Source organism: Astatotilapia calliptera, chromosome 14, assembly GCF_900246225.1.
Source record: "Astatotilapia calliptera chromosome 14, fAstCal1.2, whole genome shotgun sequence".
NCBI classification, from domain to species: Eukaryota; Metazoa; Chordata; class Actinopteri; order Cichliformes; family Cichlidae; genus Astatotilapia; species Astatotilapia calliptera.
Window position 1 is genome coordinate 33324264 of NC_039315.1, and position 22278 is coordinate 33346541.

Consider the following 22278-nt stretch of genomic DNA (forward strand, 5'->3'; position numbering starts at 1 on the left):
TAAAGCTTCATGGTCTTCGTTGAAACATTTTGGGCAAAAAACAGGAACAAAAACAGATTTTATAAATTCTTTTAATTTGAATCTATTTGTGTTCAAGTTGTTACCAGTAAGGTACTACAGGACATGATACAAGACTGTGCCCACAAGGTGGAGCTGTGCCGTAACAATACAGGGACACTGATGTGCTCTGTGCTACAGTAATCAGTGTGGCAGATGTAGTAACTGACTCCAGGTTAAACAGAAAAGTACGGTGAACTGAAAACATTATCAACTGTATGTATGAGTGTGTATACCGTGTATGTCAGCGACGCGTTGATCTTGTTAACTAGCCAGGTGAAGGTGCGTCCATACACGGCTTTGGCTAAAGCGTCCCGGGCTGACGATGCCTGCTCGAGGTTCAGCGGGCTCATCAGCTGATGATGAAACACACAGAGAGACAGGAAGGTGAGAGACAAGTGCAGACAAGCAAAGACTGACAAAACCAGAGTTACACGGGGCTCAGCAGGGACAGTTAGACAAATCACTGTATTAGAGCAGACATTACACACACAGGAAGGCTTTGTAAACAAATGCTTATCGCACAATGAGAGTGTGTATCCAAACCCACCTCCTCTCCCTTTGCAATGATCTTCTTGTGTGTGAGCGCCTCCGTCAGCACCGACACATTCACTCCTAACAACTGGAAAAAAGCACGGCAGCGTTAGGAAGCTACACGGTGACACACACAGACATCATGCTGGTCGGCAGTGACGCACTGCTCTGGTATCTGCACATTAGGTCTGACTCCTGGTCTAACTGGAAGACTAAAGGCATGAATGAGAGCCTTCTCTGTGGAAAGTAATGATAGGATCATATCGCATGCTTGACAAATTAAAGAGCGGGGCCCATATTTCCACAAAGTCAGCTCTAACCTGCCAGAAGAAGTGAGGGCAGTTTCTTTTTTTTGGGCAATACCCGATTAGAAAACATTTAGTAAGCAGCAGAAATATAGTTGTGAGAAACACTGAATTCAGACACTTAGACAATAATACTGAATTCAACTCTACATGTTAGGAACATGTAGAGTCCGAAAAAGTCACTTGGATGGGTGACGAAACGTTTCTCGCACTGAAAACGCTACGTCCAGATGAACAGAATCAGCCTTTTGGGGCAAAAGGTGAACTTTGACCTTTTATAACCAAAATCTCGCCTTGTGTGAAAATGTTCCCTCATATGCACGTGAACGTTATATGGCACAAAATGTTTTGACAGATCGCCGTTACCAAACCAGCTCATCTCAGTCCAAATCAACCTTTTTCACAGAATGTTTTCAAACCCCCAAAAGGCAGCACTAACAAAGTGAGACGGACGTGTTACAGGGACTTTTAACCTTTGACCCCATAACACAAAACAAAACAACGTTGAATCTAAGTTAAGGTTTATGTTAAATTTAAACATAAGAAGAAGGGACAGATGAATGGTCTGGAAGCAGACTGCATTCAGCCTTGACTGCTGCCTGTGTGGAGGCACAAGCAGTTATCAAGTGAATAGGACAGTTTGAATAGCTATTAACGTTCTCGGCAGACTGCTGAAAATTATTACCTAAAGCAGCTCAATAGATGTTTGTCAAAGTTTGCTTGAAGTGAAAAGAAATGTGCAATTTGTCTGCCTCATACAGGATACCTTATATGTGACACTCAATCCTTCTGTTTTCACTTTTGTTCTGCTTTCCATGAGGGACTTGTCTGAAAACTAAAAGCCCTGTTGCTTTTATGTGGCGCTGAGCGTGTTCGTGATCCTAACATTGTCTTACCCTGGCCAGGTACTTTATCTGTATGTCAGAGGTGATGCAGGCATTGCTGTCTTCTCCGCCGTACTGCACATTGCCGAGATGGAGAACGCTGGCGATTATGTTCAGCAGCTCCTACGCAGAGACGGAGGGAACAGGAGTGAGAAAAAAGGAGAAGAACAAAGGGTTGTGGCGTGATAAGATTAACCTGAAGTTACTACCGAGGCTATCTTTATGAGACTGATACGAGCTGCTTTGATTAAAGTTAAGATCCGGAGAGAACAGGAATCCAAGTATCAAACCGGAGCTGCACACACACACACTCTCACACCTGTTCTTCACTTTATGAGCAGTGTGGGATCTCAAAGAGCTTTGGAGGCGAGCCCAGGCTCACGAACATGTAGGAAGACTCCCACGCTGAGCTCAAGAAACATCTCACTTTAGAATAACAGCCACACACACACACACACACACACAAATCACACAAACACTCTCAGCAACAAACGCCCACAGAGTAGCAGAAACAACCCCCTCAGGCACACACAGTTCAGTGTTTGCAGCACAGCCTGTAGTAAAAACTGTTCCATGGGCATTAATGCACACTGGATTATCCATGCTAAACTTATATGTTCCTACAAAACTAAATACGTGCCAGCGTGGCCTTCGTCCTCACCTCCACCTCGTTCTCACTGAAGCCAATCACAGTCAAGGCTTTCCTCACTACCTTCCAGTCACTGCGATCGTTGATGGAGCTCACTTTGGGACAGTTTCCCTGTGGAAAGAAGAAAAACATGTGAACGACCTAAAGCACTTTAAACATGCTGCTTATTTACAGTCAGTTTTAGCTTTTCATCCCCTTTATTAAATATGTCCAGCAAACCCTACAAAGCAGCTAATGTGCAAATTGCTGTTTACAGGTAAAGTAAACACCTACTTATATGTGAGCTAAACACCTATTTAGACAAACACAAATGTGAGGTGCTCTGCTCGGTAGCTGCTGGGAGGGGGAGAGTTCAGCTAGTGCCTTAAAGGCAGACCGCTCCCCTGAGGACCCCTCCGCACCTTGTACCGTGAGGCTATTAGCCAAGCTCCCATTAGGACAAGCACACAGTGCAGGCCAGTGGTTTCTGGCAGGTCGCAGAGAGAGAGAGAGTGAATCTTTACAAACCAGTTATTCATCAGCAATGTTTCTCTTCCCATCCAATTGTGAGAAAGCAGTTCCTCCTGAGCAGGTAGCATGCAGTCTTATTAGCCAAACCAAACACTTCTATTTTATGATTAATAGCAACCTTTCTTTTTTAACATGTTGATTACTATCCTAGACACCCCTCAAAAAAACCCCAACCCACAGTTTAGGAACTGTACTTGTCATTCCTCTGCTGTCCTCACTGCTTTAAAGCAGCCAAGCTATGTTGAAGCTAGTGCTGTTTGGTCATGAGATAATCCAAGGAGGACCTTAGGTTACCTCATGATCTCTGTAATAGCAACACACACACACACACACACACACACACACACACACACACACACACACACACACACGCAGCTGCTTTTAAGCATTTTCACATAGGAGGAGCTGCATAGCAATTTTTCTGATGGACTCTTTTTGACTGTAGTTTCCAAAAAGACCAAGTTAGAATACATGAATGGACAGCACTAACACTGCTAACACTAAGGATTATGATCACATCCATGATGATAAGATGCTCAATAAAAACTCAGATGAGCTGCACCACAAACACGAGTTCAGGTACTACGTTCTTACTTTGATCAGGTACTGGTACTGCTGCGGGTTCCTCTCCAGGCCCAGGTGTCTGAGAAGGTCTTCCTCTCCCCCTTCGATCAACTGGTAGAAAATGTGGAAGTTTCTCTCCCCGTGGTTCTGGTGGACCACACGCGACTTCTCCAGCAGATAGTTGATGATGTGACCTCCCACTGGGGCTCCCTGCCGACGGAACAAAGGCCAGAGAGGGAGGGGGGACGAAGGGGAGGAGGCGGAGAGGGTGAGGCTGGGGTACTGAGGTGTGATTTGGGGTTGATATTAACATGCAGGTTCCATGGGGATTTTCATATTTTTCATATTTTATGTTTCTTTTAAAAATAATGCATTAATCGATTCTCATGCTCGAGTGTCGAAATACAGCAGCTACATTTGAGATTCTACTTGCTGCACTGCTTAAAGTAGCTGTCAGTATAAATCACCGTGATGTGCTCACCTTGAAGTCAAACTGAATGTCCATGTACTTGCCAAAGCGGCTCGAGTTGTCATTACGCAACGTCTTGGCATTGCCGAAAGCCTGGAAGGAGGACAGAGTGGAGTGGGATAAGGAGCAGAGCGATGATTGATAGATTAAAGAGGTAGAGATAACAGAAAAATGGAGAGAACAAGTGTGATAAGGACGGGTTGACAGACGAGGAAAAAGCAGGAAAGGAAGGAGAAAGCCGCAGCCATTAGACTCCCTGCGGTGTCTGTCTAGGACAGTAGCACAGATTACAGGGTACAGGGCATGCACACACACTTAAAGACATCTGGAACACATCTGGCTGAGACATAGAGACACCTAAACAAGCGCTCATGAAAGCTCCGGTGCTTGTGGACTGCCTTCATCCTCCAAAATAAAGGTTTTTATCTAAACACACCATCATTAATTAAGTTATTCAAAATTAAGAAAAAATATTTTTGGCCATTATTTTTAGCCAAAATGGCACAATGTCTCACCTCGAGCACAGGATTGGACTGCAGCAGGCGGTCCTTCACCGTCTGCACCTGCTCGCTGGCTGGACAGGTGACAGCATAGTACTGCAGGATCTTCTTGGACGCCTCAGTCTTCCCGGCACCGCTCTCCCCTGAGATCAGAATGCACTGGTCCTTCCCCTCCGTCCTCATGGAGCGGTATGAGTTGTCTGCCACTGCATAGCTGGAGGAGTGGAGCAGAAATAAATTCATCATGACTGTAAATTACAGTTTCAATAGTTATGATTACCAATGATAAATATTTTTAAAGACGATTTTACTCTTTAAAAAAAAAAGAAAAAAAAAGAGGGCAGATCAAGAGGTGAAATGCAAATAAAATTAAACACATGATTACTGTTCAGTCATGATGATGAAAAAAAAATGCTGTGCTGGGATAACTTGGAAAACTTGCGTTAGGAATGTGACATATGACAGCGCCTCATGGCATGTGAGCATGGAAAGATAGAAGACTACCCGTGTGAAGCAGAAAGGCCAGAGTGGAAAACAGCCTGTTTCACTTACAGTATAGCCTGTCAGCCCTGTGCTGCTATCACCACTGCCATGTTGTTTCAGCTTATTTGGAAATATTAAGAAAACAGCCCCGTGACACTAGCTACATCATTTTGTATGCATACGTTGAGTTATACTGTAGAGGTCAGCTTCAGGTCAGAGGAATTCCCTCTCTCTGGTACCATCATTTGCTTACTTTACTTTCCACAACTCTTTGCCAAAGCACATCTTTCTTTCCACTCAGGGGCCGAGAAAACATTTACCCACATGCTCGAGTGTTTAAGGTGAGAGAGTTGGGAGAAAAAAGAAAAAACTAGCAGTGGTTACAGCAGAGAGAGAAAGCTCGCCAAATGTTTCGATGATGCCACTGGGAGCCTTTATAATGCTCGGCATTGTTTCTCTGACCATTTCTGTGGCAACCTTTCAAACAAACTTTAACTCATACAAGGACAGACAGGCTTTCATAGCATTATAAGCTAGTTGACTCTGCAAGATTGGCACTTAGAGAAAATATTCCCACATGCTCTGCGGCAATATTTGGAACGCCGTTATGTCATCGACAGGAAAAAACCTCACGAAGCTTCAACAAATTCCCTCTTTTAGGCTGTAGGAGCAAAAACATGACCACAGTAAACATACTGTCCACCATGAATGGTGCAGTCAGTGTTTCAGAAATGTGATTCACCTAACAGCACGGAATCCTCCCCCCAAGCTTTCACTCAAAGATATTATTTATATAATCCAGGATTTACAGACAGGCACACAAACATAGGCCTTTCACATCACAGGAGCAAAGATGAGCAAAACACTATTTGTTATGATGGTAGGCCGTGGGCTACTTAAGAGTCAGTCATAAAGTTAACACCTCATTCCGACAGCACCGTCCATGTCATAATAGTTGAAACAACAAAGCCAACAACAAACCATGGTACAGTCACTATCAACAAAACTGCAGTCAAAGAACAAGGGTGCTACTTCTGGAAGCTTTCTGATTTCAGTCTGTAGCCCTCCAACAGTGTGACTACCATTGAAGACTGAATACTATGGTCCTGAGGTTTCAAAATGAGGAGGTCGTAAGCTAACATCACGTTTCTCCCCGACTGCCTAAAATGCACCCATGAAAGTTTGGATGCAACATTGCACCTCAAATGCAGTCTTCAGACCCAGCCCATGCTGAATCAGTCTGAGCTGTGCACTGTCAGATCGACCGACGCTGACATTACTTACATGTGTGGTGAGACCTCGTAGAAGTTGACCCCACGGTATCGCTCCATGTGGTTCTTGGTATAGATCTCCAGGTCTTTGTAGGGGTTAACCGACACCAGCACTGAACCAATGTATGTCTAAGGAAAAGGAAACGTGAGGTCACATTACATGAAAATGATGGACTTTTACTACTACCACTTTGTTAGTAGGATCCTGAGTGTGTATTGTGTGATGAGAATCACACCATAGCTTTATCAGGGACACATGGACATCTTAACTGCATGTCTTACCCTGGGCAAGCATGCTGTGAGCTTTTAATTCAGAACTCAATGCCCAACATTATTTTTCCTTTGCCGGCTTGTGGACAGAGGTAAAAATAAATAATCTAAATAATCTCTGCATCATTCAGAGGTCTGTCCTCTTCCAAGTGCAACATAATACTGCTTTAAAAAAAAAAAAAAGAAAAACGAAAAAGAAAAACAAAAAAACCTCAAGAGGTCCACACAAAAGAGAAACAAGGCTCATGGCTCACTGCTCTGTTTGACAGCAGTGAGGTCATTTTCACACAGTTACATCAGGCTTAGAATAAATATTTAAATAAGTAATATATTACAGGAACTCATAATTTAAAATGTAAAATAAATCCTTATGAAGAGTGCTGGGACACAGGTCACTATCTTTATGATAGCAGTACACATGTCCATGTCCCCACGCCCACTCACATAGATAAGGTTCTCTTTGAAGCGTTTGCGTAGGTTCTCTATGAAGGCTGCCTCACTGGTGTAGTTCTCCAGCAGGACAAAGTCCTGCACGCCCACCCGGTCTCTGGCTGTCAGGGCCGACTCCATCATAGCCCGCACCCCGTCACTAGCCACCACCTACAGGAGCAGAGAAAAGGGGAGGAGGTGTGGTTAGTGAATGAACATACCGAAACAGAGTAACACTTTATAAACCACAATCTGCCAGTCCCACGCAAGGAGAAACAGAAACTCTACAGCACGCAAGCATGATCCATCTTCATTAGGGGAGGACTGAGAGGACTGAAGGGAAGCAGCAACCAAAAACACGAGGTAGAGCAGCACCAAGACACAATGACATTCCTCCTGAAACTCAAACGTGTTGCATCCAAAAGATTGTGTTTGTTTTATGGAAGTGCCGAATACTGCAGCATGCTGGCTGGCCTTGAAGCCACTCATTGTGGCTCCATTTACTGAAGCAAATAAAACTCTTCATTCAGTAGTCTTTGATGTTTTCCTTGTACAACGGGGCTTGGCCTTCTGTGGTGTGCTGGCTAATCTTACTCACATTCAACAGATATTTATAGCTCACTGCTTATTATTAGAGATCCACTAACAATTTGTCATATTTCTAAAAGGTCTGATTTGCTGGTATGAATTTTGTTCAAATTCAGTTTTATGACACATTTTAAATAGTTATTAACTTCCACATTTTCTCTATATTGACAGCAGATTACAAGTCCTGCTAACACTCCCACTTGAATCTCAAAATGAGATGTTCCAGGTTACTGTGCAGATCTAAAAAAATAAAACAAAACAAGAAGCACTGGGAGAGCGCACACCTTCACCGAGCCAGCTCACTCTCTGGGCAACGATTTACTTTGAAGCGGAGAGTATCGCATTTTCTATATATTGACTTTTGTACTTTTTAAAAGGTACTTTAAGAAATCTGCAGTGCAGTAAAAACAAGTGTGGGCTTTCATTATTTGCCCATTTTAATATACCCGACATCATTCTGAGTATGGCTATACCACATGTGTAACAATCAGGTCAGCGTTTATCACATTAGTTTCAATGTTTAGTAATGAATATCAAGTAAGATGTTTTTAAACACAAGTTAATCCTGTTATCCAAATAATAAGTATCTCTATATAGCATTACTGTCACGTAGACCTTAATCTATTGATCTTGCAGGAGAATATAACAAGACATTTTAAATCTTTATACAGTACCTTCTATACCTTACACAGCACAGTTGTAAGAATTAGTTTCTAAGTTATAAGGCCTTTTGTTATTAGGTTGACCTAGTGGATGCAAGTTGGTAGATGCAAGCTAAATTTTAATGGATTGTTAACACGACCCAACTCTCCACCCATAAAAAGTTTTATTCACAACTTTTCAAGCTATGGTGTTTACAGACAAAATGACACTCAAGCAAACACAAACAAAAAAAGGACCTCCATGGCAGAGGTAATAAAAAAAAAAAAAAAGATTGCAGTACTGCAGTCTCTGACATTTCTGGTCTCTGATTAGCTCTCCAAAACAAACGAAGGAGTTATTATGTCAATTAATCCTTAATCTAACAGCTATTTTATGATTGATTTATTGTTTATTCCACAAAAAGTAAAATCAAAATCAAGTGAATCAGTTTTTAAGTGTGACGTCTAAATATACGGGTTTTTTTTGTGAAACAGTCAAAAATTATGTTTAAAAACATAATAATAATAATAATAATAATAATAATAATACAACATAAAGAGCAGCAAACATGTGGAAACAGGTGCAGAATTCTAACCATTACAACCTCTAGGAGAAAATCCCAAGCCCCCCTCACAGCTTGAAGCCTACAGCAGAAAACATTCAGGCCGATGCTGAGAAACACTGTTTGAAGTTTACAAGCCACTCACAGACCTCCAATTTATTCCAACACATGCTGCAAAACACAACCAAGTGTCTGCTTGTACATCATCCAGAACTTCCTGTAGAAAAGCTTCAAAGAGCTTCAACTACCCCTAAAGAATTAGAGAGAACGCCAGGAGCAGGGCTGTACAAAGTTATCACTCTAACCAAAGTGGGCAAAGTCACACCCAGGTTTCACATATTCAAAAACATGGAGGCTAACTTAAGAGTCAGACCTGAATTTAAATTGAACACTTACATGTTTAAGTTCATCAACGCCTTTGACCAGGAAGCCATTTTCTAAAATAGATGTTTGAGTTTTGCGCATAAGATTGCGAAAGTTACTGAGATCCATGTTTACGGAGTCGGACTGAAGCAAACTCTGAATAACTTCTTTCTTAGGGCAGAGGCAAAGGTGGCCAGTGCAAACGCAATGAGAGAACACACACACACACACACACACACACACACACACAGTACAGCAGGTGTTGTTGTTGTGTTATGTAGCACAGCAGTCTTCAGCCCCCAGGAGATCACAAAGAAGAACTGGAGACAGATAGGGAAGCTGAGGGTGGAGGGAGGAGAGGATATATTAATTAGTGCTAGGTGAGACCAGAGGGAAAAACACAGAGGAGAGAAACAAAACAAGGAGAGAGGAGATGAGAAATGCGAGGTTATGACTCCAGTCCTTCTCCATCACTCCATTTAAACTGTGAGGGAAAGTTAGCAATCCTCCCTGAAATTCCACACATTTCAACAACCCATTAAATCACTGCAGCACACACGCACACAGAGTTTGAATTTCACACAAGTATGCATTAATATGTTTGATCCCTGCTTTCAAAGCAGAGTGGTAATGTCCCAGGAGCTTCAGTCATGGGATGCTGGTGTGGACCTTGTTCCAAGTCTGTAAACACAAAAGTAGCACCACGCAGGTTTCTATAAATTAATAACATTAGCGAGCATTGCCCGTTATGTGTATGCTCTTTAACTTGAAACCTGTTGGTTGGGGTGGGATTTGACTCTGCCCCTTAAGTTGAGAATAAACTTAGGACTGGTTGGTCTTGATTTGGGATTTTAATGTTTGTTATGATCTAAGATGTCTTGCTGTTAGACTAACTGGTCTTCATTTTGAAGTCTAATTTTGAGTCAAAACTTGAGAGGTGAAACTTGACGCTTATGGAAAAGCAATGTAGTACACGTAATCTAATCATGTTATACATGGCAGTTAACAAATATCTCTAAATTGGATATGTATCTCTTTTCCTTCCCTTCCTACATGCTTAAACACATCCATTTTCATTTGAATATTTCCCTCACTGTTGTTGTTCTGTCAGCATCTTTTCTCCACTCTTGAGGTTTGATTTGCCTTAAAGCTGCATTTACTATAGTGAGACACAAAGACACAAACGCTAAAGTGAACGTGATGCTTTTATTAATTTGATAGTGGGAGTTACTTGCCCTAAAATGTCCACGGGGATTTAACAAAATAGTTTTTCTTAATAATTATTAAACTAAAGGAGACGGGCAAGCTTCTATCAACTTTGAAAGAAAAGAAACACAAAAAAGGTGATCATCAAACAAAAGTGAAAGTTAAAGGCCAAATCGCCAAAAATATCCTCGTCTCCACAAAGCAGGAGTGTGTACACACACACACACACACACACACACACACACACACACACACACAAGCTGCAAACCAAAAAGGCTATATGGCCCTGGAGCTCCCTTCTCCGGCCTAATTGTTGAGTAGAAACATCTGTACAGAAGAGCAGGACCTTAGATATTAGGACACACCCATACAGGCAAACATCAGAGCAGGTCTGGCTATATTATCCAATAGTAATGGTACACTCAGGATTTGTGGAAGTGAATCGGCTATAACGGCCTGCCTCGTAGACTTTGTGAAAGGCTGTGAGGATAAAGTGCAGTGGTGCTTCACTTAATTAAGGATATTAAAAAGGAACAAGTTAAATATAGTGGATCGTCTAAACTGAGCAAAGTTAAACCTTACGCACTTTTCTCATGTCTGAATGTGATGGTGTCCTGCGACTTTACTTGTGCTTGCCAATATGACAAAGTGCATCCATTTGATCTGATTTACACAACACTTTAATTTTCTTTGCAGAAGGTAAAGTCCATTAATGGATCAAGAATTCATGATTCCAGGACAGGTCATGTGACTCCGGCCTACACCTCTGGGTATCATTGTGATTTATTGATACAACCATGTGTACATATGTGACCTTGTGAGTGTGGTAACTGGAACCTATACATCCCTGAGCTCTGGTGACCTATTGTTTGACACATGTGTTCAAAAAACAAAGAAACTGCAGCTGGGAGTGTGTGAGTGTGCATATATACTGTGGCATTCTCTGTTGTCAGTCATTGCTGAGTTGTTTTATGCTGCACTTCCCACCTGTAACGTCAAATAAGCGTGGTACTTTGAGTTCTCAGTTTGGGTTTTCTGGGAAAAAATTAAACTGTCTGATTGCTGTTATGATGAACAATTAACTTCTTAGTTTTCTTCATCCAAACACACTGCTGTTACTACAGCTGGAGACAAACTTCCTGCTTGGAGGATTTTTCCTGGGAAAGACTCAGCAGGCAGCGGGTGTTCAGACCAAACACAGGGGAATATTCCATGTGGGAATGGCTTAAATCACTGTTAAGAGCAGCAGTACTGACATTCATTTACATTAAAGGAGCCATGTTTCATTACAACAGCGTCCAATAATTGTGATGCCTGGGACAGAAACCAGAGCCTTATTTCCTCACCTCTCCCCTCCTCTTCTTCCTCTATACATTGTCACCTCTCATTCACTTTCTGTCCTTGTTTTGGTCTCCCGTCCTCTCTCTCCATTACTTCATTGTTTCGCAACGCTTCATTCACTGTTTGGCTTTCCTGCTGCCGGGTAATGCTCCACACCGGACCTCCACCCGGTCTCAGGAACACACCAACTACGTGCCAACCCAGTTCCTACATGTCGTCATGTTTTCCAGAGCCTTTGCTGCAAAACAAGGTAGCCTGGAGCCAGGTTAGCAGGAGGGAACCTGGAGAGGTGCACCACTCTGCCAAGATGGTGCACCTCTGGTTGTTTGGCACTGCTGGTTGGCTGGTCCACTGCTTCGGTGCAGACTTCATTATCTGAATATCTATTGGACGTTTGGTATAGACACTTAATACTTTCTGATGATACATTTTCTTTTTGTGATCCTGTTACTCTTACTCCAGCACCACCCCACAATGACACTGACATCTCAAGTATTCACCTGTTAGTGAGTTTCCATAAACAGACTGACATTAATGCTATCTATTAATATATTTCTTGAACTATTAAACTTTTGCTATTATTACTACACATAGCATGTGCACCACTTACTTGATTTAAGGTAATCTACCTACAAGTATATTTTTAAAGCCATCCATATTGATACAGGTACAGTTTAATGTTCCGGGCCATAGCTGCTTGGACCTCTTAATTTGAATCCCAGTTCACCTACCAGTTTATGCTCTACTTTTCTAGTTTCTAGGTCACTTGGCACAAATTGGTATATCTGAGGGTTGTGGCAGGAAAGTCATCTGTTGTAAAAACAATCTGTGCCAAACTCAATATGCAGGTATATCCACAGTGGCAACACCTTCCAAATAAGCGAGTGGTGTAAAGACGTGTTTGTGTCTTTGCATTGAATGGATGCACCTTTCTAACCAAGCTTGCTGGTATTATCTGACAGGACAAAGCTCCACCCTGTTGTCCCAATATGGTCACTTCAGGCTTAAATACAAACCAATAAGCTAATGTAGCTGCAAAAGGCATGATAAGGAAACAAATGGGTAAAACCATATTGGCTACACCCATCTTTTATATACAGTCTATGATGTGTGTGGACTGTCATAAACAAAACAAACAAAAAAAATTCTGGATGACTCAATTAAAAGGAACCTTCCACTGTTTGAGTAACGCAGGTGTCGAACAGAATGGCCAAATCCAAGCAGCAGAGGCCCAGATCCACACTTCTTTGGTAACAATTCAGGGTCAAATTCATAAGCCTACATTCCCATAATGCACTCAAATGGCCTCTTTCATTCAAAATTAATACTTTAATACATTTGGAAACAGTGTTTTGTCAAGCTGAGATGAGTAAACTGGACTACTTGAGTAGGTTTCAGTGGAGCAACCCCTTAAAGATTTGAATTAAGACAAAATGTAAAGTTTTCATTTTGCAAGAACATGCCTTATTTCTTATATTAGATGACATCACTTACATGCAAAAATAGCTTTTACATGTAAAACAGAATAACTACACCATTCCTCACCGACACGTGTTAAAGGTATGCGTGTGATGTCTTTCTAATGTTTTTCATTCACAGAGCTACTAAACAAATCAGGATCAAAACACTTAAGCCAAATGGAGTCGAATATTTTCACATGCAAAAGATTCAGGTTAAATATGCAAAAAGAAGAAAGGGATAATAGAGGAGTGTAGCCGTCACTTCTGTTAGAGTAAAAAAACATCCGACTTGTGTTTTACATGATTTGTCGAAAGTTCTACAATGACAACCAAATGAGTGAGGCTCGGTGTGGTTCTGATGGAGTTTGCTACACACAGTTTATTTTGCCCTTTCCTACATTTTTACAGTATGAATCAGCTTTCTGGCACACATAGCCCATCTGTCCTTATCTGCTCTGCACTTGCTGCTGGAAACACGAGGGGCATGAAGTGAAGAAGTACTCATTCACCTTTGTGTCAAAGGTGGTCGTGGATGTTGCTCTTGTTAAATCCTAGCAAGCCGTAATGATGCCATATACAACATCAGTGGCCAGGCAAGTTTTTTGGGATAACTGGCAGAGTACCGTCACAGTATCAACCAGACCAATGAGCCAGCTTGTAGGTAAAATAAGAGACGGAAAGGGATGGGACTAACTGAACTTTCAAAATAAGAGCGAGAGGACTTTCCACTGCACTAGCCAACAGATCGTAAGAATGAAATTAAAACACAGGTACATTTTTCAGGCTTATTCTTTCACTGTAATTTGAAGATGTGGATATAAACCAAGGGGAGGTGAGGTAGACCCTGTGTCAACACAAGCCTGTGCAGGTAAAACTCAAAACAACATTTCCCCACTGCTCACCTGTAAAGGCTCCAAGCTTATTAAAGTTTTGATTGCTATCACCATGGTGACGCCTGCAGGCTTGTCAGGGCTCTTTTTTAAATTTCCATTTAAGAGACAGTGAGTGAGATCAGAGAGCAGTCAGACAGGTGTAGCAGGCTAGTGACAGTCTACTGCAGGTTGCTAAAATGAAGCTGCCCACCTGATGATATGTGGGCCAAAGCACAAGTCCAGAGCATTTTTTTCTTTGCTACTCTGCATAACGCTTTCTGTCATACTCATGTCACATCTTCCAAACCCATTACTATTAGCTCCAGTTATGGCTTTCCACAGCTCTCCATGACCTTTGATCTTTCCGGAGCAGGCAGAGACCCAGTGTAAGGACAACATTTTCCACTTAATTCTCTATTTTCTACCATTTTGTGACCAAGTTACAAACTTATTCCTGTGTAGGCTGCAGTACTGCTGTGCAGCACTGCTAAAAAATTAAAGTTGAAGTTTGTGTTTCATGTAGAGTTAAAGAAAGCATATGTTCTCATGTCATATCCAAAGAAGAAACTCAAATACCCAAAACTAATTACACAAGACCTCTCACATTAATTCATTTGGGTTCCTGATTCTTCCTCTGTAAATTAAACTAGGCACATACGGTCCTCTCCTGCTTGGAGGTTAACCCTGAAACTCTGCATATCAACTTTAACCTCCTAAGACCCGAACTCTTCCATGGCATGCATTTTTAATTTATCTTTGATATTTGGGCTGATTGGGACCTAATGAATGTAAAAATAAAGAATTACCAGATTTTTTTTTTTTTACCTAATTTTTGTTTCTAAGAAAAATGAGAGCCACATATGAGCATATTTGTTTAAAATTTCGATAGAACAGTAGCAGTATAATGTCCTCGTAAGTGGATATCAGGCCCTTGTAGAGCAAAATTGAGTATTTTGGTCTAAATAACCCAAAATGTCCACATATGTGGACGCCAGGTCCTAGGAGGTTAAAGTTCCTTTTGTCATGATTTACAACCCATCGGTCAGTCAGTGTATGACAATGAGGTAATTCTAACTTACTATATTACAGCGATCCTCCATTGAGAAACAGCTCAGGTTTTAAGCCATTAGATTTGCAATTCAGAATCTTTCTGAAGCAAGTGAGACCAGTCCTACATAAACCATTTCTTGAACTAAGATCAGATGCACTGCAGGCAACAATGATTGTGTCAGGAATCTCTGAGTGCATTGCACTATCCTGACATCTAATTGTACACACGGTGCTATAACAGAGAAGGCTGGAGAAATGCACAAATCTTTATAGAGGTATATGCCTAAATACAGCAGTTCCCTTAAAAACTTAGTGTCAGCTCATTCTATAACTCAGAGAAGATCCACCACATTGTACAGACAAGGTACTTCAGCGTCATTCATTAACATGTTACCTCATAGTTTCAATGAAGCAAAAGAATGCCACCCGGCCACACAACACCACCATGCGAGAGCCTCGCCCTGGGGCAGTGCAAACACACAAACAATGCTAAGGACACACCTTTACCGATATCAAATAGACCTGACGTGGATATGACAAATACAGAGTTGAGATGTGAGAGGATGCAGATCAACGAGGAGAAACAGAGAGAGCATGAAGTCTGCAAAAGAACTGTCCTACCTCATTGCTGAGGGATTTCGCTCTCACCTGTGTCCTTCAAGTTCACACTAGGGCTGCCACGATTTGTCGACTAGTCACGATTACGTCGATTATCAAAATCGTCGACGACTGATTTAATAGTCGACGCGTCGTTTGAAGCTTTGTAAGATCACAAAAGACGCAGGAATAAGTGGCAGGATTTAAGAGTGTAATAACGGACTGAAACAGAAGATGGCAGCATTGCATGTACAAGGATGTCAGCTACCGTTAAACCCCGAAGAAGAAGAAGAAGAAGCAGCTGTGTCCCAGAATTCATAGCGCGGCCCAGCGCAGTTTCCAACAATGGCGGCAGCTAGTTAGTTTTAATGTTACTCTTATTATTCTTTCTGGGTCACAAAATAAACGTTTAACATATTTTCAGGCGAGAATGTAGCTGTGTAAACCTCAAATATCTGCTCAGTTTATCAGGACACCACATATTTTCAAAAGCGCTCCGACGTTTTCGGAGACATCTGTTACCCACTAGCTCGTTAGCGAGCCGGGGGCTAGGCTCACTAGCGCTGTGAGAACACCGGACTCCCCGCAAATCGTTTTCAAACCCACCACCGTCTTTCGCTACTCAGGTTAAATATATATGAGTCACTTAGATAACTTAAAATGTTATTGTTTGGCTTTTTTTTTAGTATTTTATTTGTTCCTGAGTAAATCAGTTTGTCTGAGATTAAAGTTATAGTTTTTACACAGCTGAATAAACGTCAAGCAGACAACTGATTATCAGAAGTGTGAGATGCTCCAGAATATACTCCAGTGTCCTGTTATATTTTAGATAGCAAGGAGTTTATTAAACTTCACCGAAACAATCTGCAAATTTCATTAAAATTTAATAAACTATCATCTTGTCTTTATTTTTAGTTAGCACAGACCTTAAACACTTAAAGCTGTAAGCTAATGATAGTTATATAAGAGCAGATGCTGCTGGTGCAATAAGCTGTAGTTTTACGTCCAATGGATGATGATCTGATTAGTCGACTAATCGCAAAAATAATCGGTGACTAGTCGACTATCAAAATAATCGTTTGTGGCAGCCCTAGTTCACACTATTACCCAAGCCAAAGCTAGTCCCCAAAAACTTCCACACTAACTTCATCTGACCACAATGAAATCTAACAGCCTTTAATGCAGATCTACATGTCAAAACATCGCCACTTCTCAGGCAAGACAAAACAAAACAAAACATTTTCAGAGAACTTTTTTCAGGATGAAGGATGTGTCCCTTACCAGAGGTCTGTACTTCATTGCTCCTGCACTGCTCTCGACTGGTTGTGGACAGGGTGTCCCCCCCCTCCGCAATCCTTTTTCTCACCACTCCAATACGAATGTGGGCTCCAGCGCCGCGTCACAACCACTATTTAGCTGAGAGTTTGTTTTTAGAAGCTCTCCCCTCCATTCTGAGAGCCAGCTGCCATAGCTTCTCCTCTTACTGCTGCTCGCACACGCTTGACGCACACCTCATTCTGTCCTCTCTCACTCGCCACTCATTTGTACACTTTTCTTCTCCCCCCTCCCCTTCAGAAGAAACAGTCTCTGTGCTGGGTGACACACAACACCCCACATTTGCTCCCTCTCTATGTACTTTTTTGTCCCGGTCACTTTCTCTGTAATCCACTACATACTATTACTTGTTTGGTCTTTCTCCATTAAAAACAAGAGAGCCCACACACACACACACCTGGCCCGAACCACCCCTGGAGAGAAAAAAGGATCCGAAAGGAAAAATGTGTCCTGCTGCCAAATGGGTAAGAAGTGTTTGTGTGCATCAGAGCAAAATACTGTAAACTCTTTAGTAGTAACTGCCCATAAATAATTATCTAGTTGAGCTTCCTATTCCTTCCCCCTCCTCCCGTCTTTTCTCATCCTTCACTTCCTGCTGTCCTCCACTCTCAGATTTACAGGCCGGAATGGAAACCAGACAGACTGCCAGAAATATGGCTCCTGACCCCCACTGCATCAAGCTGACACACACACACACACACACACACACACACACACACACACACACACACACACACACACACACACACACACACACACACACACACACAGACTTACCATCATTAGCCCAATGTCATTATAGGCTGGGTGATTACTTCAGACCAGAGCTGTGTGTTTGTGTAGGTGTGTGTAGGTGTGTGTGTGTATACACACATACACACACCTACAGATCAAAGGCCTCAGCAGTTTAATGCATCTGCTTGTTAACACTAACAACAACTGACACGTTACAAGCAGCAGGCGTGTGTTGCTGAGAACAAGTTTCCACTGCACTCACTGGACTCAGAAACGAATACTGGACAGTTTGAAGGTCAAAAAAGATGTGAGTTTTCAATTACAGCCTAACAGATACAGAATTTTTGAGGCCGATACTGATTTTCCCAAAGTAAAAAAATCCCTGTTTGTATATACATTTATGTCCCCACAGTATGTTAGAGTTATAACGTAAAGAAAAAAAATGATGGCGGTCCTAATGACTCTCCAAAACAGTCGGCTCAGCTGTATGCTCCTCTGCTGCACACAGTGCTGAAGAACCGAGGTCTGCAATCTGTTATTTAAAAAAAAACAATTACATGTTTGCAGAACAAATCCCTTGACACATTATATTTTATATATTAGGGGTGCAACGATATTCGTATCGATATTGAACCGTTCGATACAGTGCTTTCGGTTCAGTACGCATATGTATCGAACAATACAACATTTGTAATTTATTTTATCAACTTTCCTTCTGACGATGCTGTCTGTGTGGAGCGCTCAGTGAATCTGCGTTCGACTACTCCGCCTAGGCTGCACTGTCGAGCGCAGATCCACTGAGCGCTCCACACAGACAACATAGTCAGAAGGAAGAGCGCAGGGCAAGCTAGCAAGACAGAAGTTAAGCTCTCCTTGCAACATGGCAAACTGAACCTCCCCCACCCTCATTCAGATCTGGCGTTTGGAATTATTTTGGTTTTCATGTGACGTATGACCCTGAAGGTAAGCGCGTCATGGACTAAAGTAAAACAGTATGTTGGATGTGCCACGCAATGCTCAATTACATGGGTGGGAGCTAGTGTGTTAGCGCAGTTAGCTCGTCAACGTGTTGGCCGTCCAGCCCCATGCACGGGGCTATCAGGGCTAGCTCGTTAACGGAGATTTGCCGTAGGGCTGCTCGATTATGGCAAAAATGATAATCACGATTATTTTCACTGAAATTGAGATCTCGATTATTTGACAATATTTATTTAACCCTTTAAGACCTACTATAGAACCAAGTCCGCCAGAGCTTATATTATTTTTTTTACATGTTGTAGTGCCATTTATGGGAGCATTTCAAGTTGCTATACAACTGTTATAGCCCATATTTTAATAATATGTATGCATTAAGTCCATAGTAACTACATTAATTGCAAAAAAGTGCAATAAACTACAAAAAAAATTTTTAAATCGTTTTTGTTTGTTTTTTTACATATATTACTTGGAAAAATTTAAGAGGTTTATCCCTCAAAACTTTAAATACAAAAAAGTTGCAAAAAATAGTTTACAACAACAGGAAATTTATTTTGAGTGTGTTCATAGTTTTATTTTGGAGATACACCAATTTTTATATATTGCAGGAAAAACGAAAAAACAATCCTGTGATGCAAATTTGCAAAGAAAACAGCATGTGCATCAAAATAAACTATTTCCAGCAGTGCAATTCGAGTTCCAAGCATCCCAGAAACTATTCAGAAAAGTCAAACATGACCAGTATAGGCTTTTAAGGCATCGAATTTCCCAGAGGAACCCACCCGAGGGATTAATAAAGTTCTATCTTATCTTATCTTATAAGTAAAAAACTACATTTCCGCGAAAATGACGTCACTTCCGGTTTCGCCCAGGAAATGGCGGACATGTGATAGTTCGCGCTGACGTCTGTTTCACTGTGGGAAGTGTTACGAACAGCTGATCGGATCGGCGAAGCGTGTTTCTGGAATATTATGTTTTTGTTCCTGCAAGCGCTTTTTATGCAATTTTTGCAAAGCTATATGTGGAACGAAACCGTGACCGAGGACAAGCTGATGGCATCAGATGTAAGTACAACTCCTCCGGTTTATTGCGCTAGCTTACACAGTCCAGGTTCTACAGGGATTTAAAAATAGTTACACAAAACGGAGCGTGCTGCTCTGACCGGCTTTAAAGGGTTAACAATGACTTTAAAAAATAATATAAAATTGTGTGCAACACCACTGAAGTTTTTTTTTTTTACCTCTCTTTTCAACCAACAGCAGTCACTCTCCTCTCCAAATAACTTCTGCTTAGCTTTCCGAGCTTCCCTCGGGTCCTCTTAATCTGCGGTCTCCAACCTCTTTTGCGCCACGGACGGTTTATGCCCGACAATATTTTTACGGACCGGCCTTTAAGGTGTCGCGGATAAACGAGGGAGGGGCTAATAATCGGCTCAGTCATTTTTAATGATCGTTGAAAGCCCAGATCGTAATCGTGATTAAAATTCGATTAATTGAGCAGCCCTAATTTGCCGTGTTGTGACGTTAAGGTCATTTTAACGAGGTTAACCTGAAAGCACTAGTGGGAACACAACGAATATGACTGCACATTTACGCCGACATGATTCTCCTTTTGGGGACCTGATATGTTTAATATGCTGCTGAGAATATAGCCCAGAAGAAGCGGATAGTATAGCTTTTATTTTGGAAAGAGACATTTCTCTGTAATAAACTCTCTTTTCCAAAGATGAGTGATTCCTCAATCAGATACAGGGCTCGCAATATCGCTAGCCCGACGTCCTGGGGCTAGCGATTTTTTCAGTCGGGCTACCAAAATCTATCTCTGCCCTGCCCGTCGGCCTATCGTAGGAAGGAAAAATATACGTCAATGCTTTTGCATTCTTTCGGAAATGTAGCTGGGTAATTATGTCATTGGCATCGGTGAGCCACTGTCAATATGTGACATATTGCAATCGCGTTTGAATTTGCGCTTGTTTTTTTGCTTTCACTTTGCAATCGCGCGAACTGTGTATAGAGAGCGACAGCACTGATCTGTGAGTGATGATAATTTGCGCACCAATTCCTCTGACATCGTCTTATTAATTGTTAGCTTACTATGCAAACATGACAAGTGAAATCTCCCGCAGCAAGCTTAAACATGTGAGATGTTTAAGACATGTTGATCGCGCAGAGAATCGCTGAGCTTATGTGAGTGCGTGTGTAAAAGCAGCAGGATTTATATTTGACTACGATGACCTGGATGACTGAGAACCTTCACAGACAGATATATATTTTAGTTCTGCTGAGCCAAATAAGACCGGTCAGGGTGAAGAAGTGACAGCCAAAGAAAAGCTTACCACAAAACGGAGAAGTTATGACAAATCAGACTATAAGGCAAAAAGAAAGTGCAGCTTTATGGTTTCATGGACAAAAGAATTTCTGTGGCTGCAATATGACGAGCTAAATAACCAGGGCTGCACATAAGTGGTCCGCAGGTGCGCATTCGCTGTCAAAATAAAAAACACGCACAAGGGTTAGGGTTAAATTTAAAAACTGTACTTTTGAGTTAAAATATATATTTATAATTTTAATAAATGACAAATTAAAAAGGCATGAACATTTTTTTTGTATCGAAAAAATATTGAACCGTGACACCAAAGTATCGAACCGAACCGTGAATTTTGTGTATCGTTGCACCCCTAATAAATATATATATATATATATTTTAGTGCTGTCAAAATTATCGCGTTAATTGTTAAGATCAACGCGAAATGTTTAATGCATTAAAAAAATTTAACGCTGATTTTGTTTTTTTATTAATTTCCTGTAATCTAAGACCTTTAAATTCATGAGCACCTCTGGAGGAGGGGGCAACAGTGTGCTATGCTGGCGTTTGGCCTGACAGAAATGATTAGAAGAAGAAGAAGAAGAAGAAGAAGAAGAAGAAGTGACACCATGCTACTATCTAGCTAACACACGCAAGCATGGACGAGGGCGGACTTTTGGGTGGAAAGTTTCTCTTTAAGAAGTTGCCTGATGGCTTGTTGGACAAAACGAGAGTAAGATGCACAATTTGCAACGCTGAATTCAAGTACCACAGAAGCAGTTCATCACTGGCGTATCACCTGAGAGCAAAACACCCAACTGAATCCACCTCTACGGGACCTCGCCAGTCTACGCTTCAGGAGTATGGTGCTTGTGGACGAATAACAAAAAATGTGAGAGAAAAGGTAACCAATTCCTTGGTTGTTTGGATAGCTAAAAACTGCCGACCAGTTAGCATAGTAGAAGATGATGGACTGAGAGAAGTCATTCGTGCTGCATCAGGAGATGAGTGTTACAATCTGCCCTCGAGAGGAACCATTGTGTCGAGACTGCACACTTTGTATGGGGACCAGAGGGCTCAGCAGTCCAGCAAGCTTGTGCAAGTAAGGAATGTCGCTCTCACCGGAGACCACTGGACTTCGGTGAACAACGATAATTACTTAAAATATAAAGAATAAAAAAATGTAATTGGAGCCAGGCTATTAATAAAGTAATTGAGATTAATCGCAATTAATAACAGAAAATTGTGAGATTAGTTAGTTAATTTTTTTTAATCTATTGACAGCACTAATATATATATATATATATATATATATATATATAT

General features: G+C 41.5%; 1 protein-coding gene across 6 annotated transcripts in view; it reads right to left on the bottom strand.

Annotated features, from left to right (window-relative positions):
* LOC113035673 (unconventional myosin-Ic) overlaps positions 1 to 22278 on the bottom strand; it is a 63505-nt gene that overhangs the window by 13944 nt on the left and 27283 nt on the right. For 4 of the 6 annotated variants that reach the window (XM_026191281.1, XM_026191280.1, XM_026191283.1 and 1 more), the window contains 9 exons: positions 6941 to 7096; positions 6240 to 6355; positions 4488 to 4686; positions 3985 to 4065; positions 3534 to 3713; positions 2442 to 2540; positions 1793 to 1903; positions 608 to 679; positions 294 to 413 (listed from right to left, as the gene is read on the bottom strand). In XM_026191281.1, coding sequence (XP_026047066.1) covers positions 294 to 413; positions 608 to 679; positions 1793 to 1903; positions 2442 to 2540; positions 3534 to 3713; positions 3985 to 4065; positions 4488 to 4686; positions 6240 to 6355; positions 6941 to 7096 — 1134 coding nt within the window. Of the gene's footprint in view, positions 1 to 293; positions 414 to 607; positions 680 to 1792; positions 1904 to 2441; positions 2541 to 3533; positions 3714 to 3984; positions 4066 to 4487; positions 4687 to 6239; positions 6356 to 6940; positions 7097 to 15657; positions 15680 to 16887; positions 17565 to 22278 lie in introns of those variants that run through there. The other 2 variants (XM_026191282.1, XM_026191285.1) reach the window with 2 other exon arrangements.